Here is a 7,085-nt window from a genome sequence, read left to right on the forward strand (position 1 = left end):
GAATTCCTTGACCAGTGTTTAATACTAGGATTTTTTCCTGAACAATAGAAATATGAATAGTGTTTCATTCCTTAGCACAGAACATACCTTGTAGTCTAATGCACAAACAAAATGTTTCTTTTTCAGGTATTATTCCCCTGGATATTCTGAGATACTTCTGGAAAGGGTGGAAAATTACCATCCAGTTTTATAAACTTCAGTTTTTTATGAGAGCTGCATTTCACATTTATGCCTTTATGACTGTAATACAAATACAGCTGTTGAAACTCTTGTTTGATTCTGAAATTTCCTACTCTTTGAACTACTGATAGAGCTCAGCAATTCCAGCAAGCTGTATTTTGTTCTTTATAAACTTGTTTGTTGCTAAGTTTTTGTTCCTTTTTGTTTGTCTCTAACATTACTACCAGATATTGCAGCATATATGAATGGAATTGCATGGAGGGGTGGTGATTTATCACAGAAGCTTTTTTAGAATCAGTCATTTCCTTTTCCTTCCACAAGAAAGGTTTGTTATTATCTCATTCAAATTTTAGCCTTCTCAGTACTGTAACCATTTTCCCCTTTTGCCTTTGCATATTGTTTAGAGCTTCCCAAGCTTGATGAGGGGGAAAAAGCTGGCCCCTGCCCTTTTTCTAATTATGGAATCCATTCTGCACTGAGGTATCTTCTACTGCTACCTTTCAGAAAGTAAAGTGATGTGATTTTGCATCTACAAACATGTCAGTAGCTGCTAAATAAAGAAATACATCAGATCTGATGATGACAAAAGGCCTGAATTCTGCATAATACAGTAGTATGTTGGTCCTGGCATGGTAGATAATCTTCTGCAAAAGTCCTCCTAATTAAGGCAGGATTCACTGTGGAGGGAAGGAACAGTACACTGGTGGATGGATTGTTGTTCCTCTTGGAAAGGACAGAGGGAACTTAGAAATTCCATGGGCCTAAAGGGAAGAACCCTGGGAGGTTCAGCTCCGTTTGGGGCAGCAGCAAATTTGTGCGGCTCAGAAGAAAGGAGAATTGCTTGTCTGCAGGAACACTGTTAGCAAAGTTCTGAGCACATTCAGAGGAAACTTTGAGGATACCTGAGTCCCACTGATTTGAGTGATGGGACTAAAGCTGCTCAATACTTAATTCTTCAGGAGCTGAAATTGCTGGCAGAATTGAGTTGAAACCACTTGGAACTTAGTCTTAAAGTTGTAGATCACATCAACATGGAGGTTATTGGAGGTATGAGCTCTTGCCTGTCTGTAGAACATCCTGGAAATATTTCTGCCTTCTTATGTAGCGTGAAAAGACTTTTACATTCTGCTTACTCCTCTGGTGTGCTGTGGCAGCAGGAAGCAGCATACAACCCTTCTGAATTCCCTGATATCTAACAGTCATTTACCATTTTTTTGTTATTCTAACAATTTTTCTTTTCCTCATATGCAGCAGTTTTTTTGTGGTTTGGTTTTTTACCCAAAGATTAACAAACAGTGTTTCTGGAATGGGATGTTGAAATACTGGCAGCCACAAGGAAAGACAATATTTGAAAACTCCCGCAGGAGATAAACTTGTCTACTTTCTTAAACATATTAACTGAATGAGTTTATAAAACAGGGATAGTCTCTTCTATTATTCATAAGACGGGAGCAAAGACTTGTTGCATTTGGAAATGATTTAGAGTGGCTTTTCTCTACCAAATTCCAAATGACTACTTTATTTTATTATTGTCAGCATATTTTTCAACAGTTCACAAAAACATTGATGGGCTATCTTGCGTTAAGGTTTAATTCTACAGAGGGCTGTGCTCCTGCTGTGAGATACTCGGGTACTCTCAGGATCTGCTCTTCAGGAGGAACAGGGGATGCACAGTACCTTGCTTTATGGAGCCTAACTGAGGTGGAAGCTGTTGGTGTCATGAATGCTGGTATAGACACCACACCAGCTGGGTTCTTTCCTTAGCCCACATCAGAGTGAAAAGTCTTGGAACTTAGTAGTTTCTACCAAATGCCTTTTCATTTTTGGTGTTTATTTTCTGACATTATTAATTCTAGTGGAAAAACATTACGTCTAATAAAAAGATTCTTGTAATAGTCAATAATTTTCTCACATGCATTATGAATGTTTACAAATAAAATCTTGTGCAATCTCTAACAGAAAATGTAATGGAAGGGCTTGCAGACAGTCTTGAAGGATCTGAAGCCTTTATCTTCCCTAACAGCACAGAAATGGTGCAGAGGGCTAAATGCAGTTGCAGTGCAGATGGGAGGCAGGGTAGGCTTGGAGCTGCGTACCATAGCTGCATCATGTGCTTGGGAGCACACCCACACCACACAATGCTAATGTATATGTTTTGTGCGGAGAGAGCAAAGAAGCTTCAGTTCTCTGACAAATGTGCTCCTGCTGTGTTACACTGTGCTACACTGTAAGGATTCCACAGGGTTAAATTTCAATGCCTAAACAATTTGTTCACAGTCTTTTCACAGTCTTTTTCTGATTCCTGACAAAGGAAGTGATTGCACAAGGCAAACCTTCAAAGCGATCTGATTGTGCAGAGCACAGTCTAAATCAGACCTAGCATAAATACATCTTTACACCAGCTAGGCAGTTCTGTCCTAGGCCAGTGACTGTATGGCCTCTTGTTGCAGGACTCTCCTGGACGATGCCACATCTCATTAGGCTGTGGCAGTGCAAATTCCCCTCTCACATCATTTGGTACTCTCAGCTCTCCTTTGCTGGCAGGCTGCTTCCCTGCGTTGTACATACACCTTGTGTCTGGAGGCTTCGTACGTTACTAGGGCAAGAGTTGCTTTTTTCCTGTAGTGTTTCACAGACTGATGTACAACATTTCTATTCCATCCCCTCATTTGGCTTAAGTCATCATATAAAGCTCTATTAATGTTTGTAATTGCTACTCTGGCAGGCTTCAAGTGTGTATCATTTGTCTCAATTTCATAGAATAAAATGTAGATTTGCATTTTAATTATTTGTGTAAATGCTGTTTTCATGCTAGTTTGTGACTGTGATGCTAGAGAAGATCATGAACAGGTTCATTTTGAAGCTTGAGTGTGACACCACCTTTGGATGTTTGTCTCAGCTTACCACTCCACAGTGCCTACTTTTGAGCTTAGGACATATAGGCATCTCGAGTCCCTCTCACAGAGGTGGCTTATTAAGACACACAAAGAAAATTAAGCCAGTGCTTTGGCAGAAATAAAAGTAAACAGAGACAGCCCTTAAATCATTTTGCCAGTTCCTTTGACTGCAGCATTGTGACTTCAACCCAAGTTTTCAATGATCTTCTCTGGGGGCCTGAGCCATGATTTTTGTCTGCATTGCTACAGCTATTATTACATCTACAGATGTAAACCAAGGCCTTGAAAGAAAATATGGATGTGTAAACCTTTACCGTATTTCATTCAGTGGATGGATTAACTGTCCTACAAAAGCTTCATTCTTTATCGGAATGACTGGAAACCAAGAGTATCCGAAAAGGGGAAATTCAAGGAGTTCAACTCTTGTGCACATAGTATGTTCTGCATTTCCAGAGGAGTTTACCAAGGGATTGCTTTGTCTCATCTGAAATGATCAATCTGCTGGAGATGTGCATCTTAACAAACAACCGAACAAAATGTTGAAGGATCTGAATGGAACTGGTGAAGGAAGAAATGAAACTCATTTTGTGAAGTAAAGCATAAAGTTACTGTAATTAGAAAGCAGATGGAGCATGGGTAGATCCTCAGTGTTCTTGATTTGGTCTAGGAGGGTGTGAATTAGCTTGTCCAAAAGAGAGTTTTAGGCATGGAGGATGCTGTGGGATAGCCTTCAGCATCTGGTACAAATTTTGAGTCCTCTGATTTCTGGGCATGTAGGAGTGGCTGATTATTGTCCCTTCATGTGAAGAATCTGTGAAAGCGTGCTTGGCTTAGTATCTTCCTTAATGGCTGCTTGGTGTCCCGTAGCTTGGTTGTTAGAGTTTTAAAAATATAGAGTAGCACTAGACTGCAAAGCCAGTGGTTCCACGTGTTGCACGGACATAGGATTGCTTTTATGGTCTTGGATAATTATTACAAATCCCCATGTATCATCATCTTCAGCTGTGAAGTATCTGTTATACTCCTTTATTAACTTGCAGAATTTCTGAGAAAATGAAATTCATATGAGGCTGATGCAGCAGAACTTAAGTTCTTTATAATTAATACCATATTCAGAAAATAATATTGTTCCAAAACCTACAAAAGTTTACCTAAGAAATCTTCAAGGTGCTGATTTTTAGAAGTTGAGTTGAACTAAAAGCAAGTGGACTTTGGGAGTTTCTTCATCTGACAAAATTTGAAGGGAACTTGGAGAAAGAGGAAATTAGAATGTCTCTCATGACTATACTAAAACTATTGATGTCATTTTTGTATAATACTTAACTGTTAATATTGATGCTACGATGCTGTATTCTGCCAGCCAGCTCTATAATTTAGCTAGTGAAAATACTAATTACGTTATTACCGCTGTACTGTATTTCTAGATACTGCACAAAAGATTGAATTAGAAAATACATATGAGCAATGCTAAAGCACATTTTGATGATGAGAATGCCTTTTAAACCAGGAAATGGTATTGTGCTGCCTTTTACAAGAAATTACTCTTACTTGGCTTAAACACATTTCATAGTTGTTTGTGTTCCCTCCCACTCAGAGGTCTGATCACAAGACTCACTGAGTGCTCAGTGAAGTGCTGAGGACCATGATCTACTGTCTGTAGCAGAAACCAGTTATGTTCACTATCATGCATCAGCAAGCTACGGAGAGGAACAATGCGAGTATACTAATGTCATCATCGTAACACATTTCCACAGAGATTTTGAAGGCTTGCTTTTTCTTCATTAAAATATGCTTGTTCCTACCTCCAAACTGAGTTAAAGAATAGGTACCTAGATTAGCTTTAGCTATTCTATATTTTGTTCCTTTTATAACAAAAATTACATTTTGAGGGGGGGAAAGTGTGTTAATGCCTTTCTTTAAAACAAAGTTCTTGATTATTTTTTGTGTCAAAATCAGCAACAAAACTCTTTGTAATCTTGTGACAAGATCTGCACCCTTTGCTCTCAAGGAAACTTTTGTCTTCACTGACAGACTAGTGATGCATTTTATCCCTGTTGTCCTATTTATAATTAGGTCTGATGGCATCTGTACATGTTCACCTTTCAATATTAGGTCAATGTTAAAGCCATTATCAACCTAAAAGGTTGGATTACTACCAAGATTCAGCCTTTGTCGCCCCACAGTGCTATAAATTATATTACAATCTATTGTTAAAAATTAATAATATGCAACACAGAGGTCTGATGGAATCATGTTAATGAGAACACTGAAGCTTCATTGACTTGCAATATCATTAGAGCTCTGAGACAGGTTTATAGCCTTGTGCAAAGTGTATTTGTGTTGGTTTAGACATAGTATTTATTTGGTCACACCCAGCCAAATCTTTTCTTACTAAATTAAAATAAATGCCGGTTAGTTCAATGAGCTACAAAGATATATAGCATAATTTCAGGTTCTCAAGTCACAGAAAATAAGCCCCAACAATAGAAATCAGTAGAGGATCAAAAAATGATGGATATAGTAGAGTGAATATGAACAAAGAGAAAAGGGAGTTTACCGAGTTGGGCAAAGTTAATTTTTTATGACTCAAGCAATGTATAAAATTTGCAAAGAACAGATCCCATTTGTAGTCTGCTCTGATCTTTATGTAGCCCCTCCCTGTATACACACTTGCAAGCATAGTCAACCAAAATGTAATCATAATGATTTCTGTCTTTGCTTTCACAAGGCTTGCCTCTGTAAAGCACCTTTAGTGGCTGGAGGAGAGCAGGTCATTAGCAGGTCTTCTGCTCACTAATGCCAGCTTTATGGTACTAATTTTCATTAAGGTCAGCAGCACCCACCTGATTTCCATTGCACTAAGAATCAGGCACTGGATCTGCATCACCTGTATTCCTTTGTGCTCTGAACAGCTCTGCCGCTTGCTGGAAACAAAGCAGAAGTGATAAAATTGCTTTACTTTTTTCTTCCCCAACAGTGTTTCAAATGAGGCAGTGGTAAGGAAAATCTTTCTAGAGCTTTTGGGGAATGGCTCATGTTCTGTGTTGGAGACTGAATCCCCAGTTGTGCAGGGTATGAGATAGAAAGGGAGATTAGAAGAATCAGTAGCATACTAGTGTTGCAGCTCTTACCTGCTTCAGGAAATGAATATGTAAGGAAGCTTTAAGTTTTCTGTCTCCTTTCATGAGCAACACCTCCTTGCTGTAGGCATCTCCAGTTTGGTCATGGGACTTGTCTCTGCCTCCTGCTTTGGGGCCAGGTAGTTGGCATCAGTTGGTGACACAGTGTCAGTGCTGCTCATGCCAGCCTCACATTGGGTCATGATTCCTACAGATGTTTTTGATTTTTGGGAAGAGAAAGGAGGACAGCTGCAGTGATTCTATAAGCAGTTTAACAATACGATACTTTCTTGCTTTCAGTCAGTCCAAAGCAAATCCTATGCCAGTTTATCTGTGAAGACAAGGGCTCGGAGCACGCCAGAGACAGGGAAATTTGGCAGTGGGAGGCTGGGCGGGGTTCAAGGAGAGCAGACCTTGTGCCTGTGCTGCTTGTTTGCTATCACAGCCAGAGAGATGGAGCTGAAATCAGTCTGTCCTTAACTGCATAGGTTAAGACCCCGTCCTGCCCTGGAAAAGCCAGAGTACAGCATATACCCACAGGGCTGAGAGAAATTACAGATTCCTCTCCCCTCCTCCATCCCCTGTCCATTTGGCAGCAGTGCACCAACCTTTCCTGGCTGGGTCTGGCACAAGGAGGACTTCCACCTCCTCAGGACATCCCAGGGGTGTTGTTCGTTAGTGGTTTGAAGTTGAAAACTGCTATGGATGCTAAGTGTTATTACTGTGTACCAATCTGATCAGTGTGCAACTGACGCTGACTCATTTTCTTGTGGTAGTTCCCTTGGTTAAAGTGGGTAAAATGAACCATTTTGATGACAGTTGCATTGGGTTTGTGTGGTGGGATTTTGGTACCGGGGGGAGAGGCTACAGGGGTGGCTCCTGTGAGAAG

General features: G+C 40.0%; 1 protein-coding gene across 1 annotated transcript in view; it reads left to right on the plus strand.

Annotated features, from left to right (window-relative positions):
• SPAG6 (sperm associated antigen 6) overlaps positions 1 to 367 on the plus strand; it is a gene marked incomplete at its 5' end in the record, with an annotated part of 23,524 nt that extends 23,157 nt beyond the window's left edge. Inside the window, one exon of the mRNA XM_010077265.1 lies at positions 127 to 367. Coding sequence (XP_010075567.1) covers positions 127 to 193 — 67 coding nt within the window. The remainder of the gene's footprint in view (positions 1 to 126) is intronic.
• Between the last annotated feature and the right edge of the window lie 6,718 nt (positions 368 to 7,085).

Source organism: Pterocles gutturalis, unplaced genomic scaffold (assembly GCF_000699245.1).
Source record: "Pterocles gutturalis isolate BGI_N339 unplaced genomic scaffold, ASM69924v1 scaffold32048, whole genome shotgun sequence".
Classification (NCBI taxonomy): Eukaryota; Metazoa; Chordata; class Aves; order Pterocliformes; family Pteroclidae; genus Pterocles; species Pterocles gutturalis.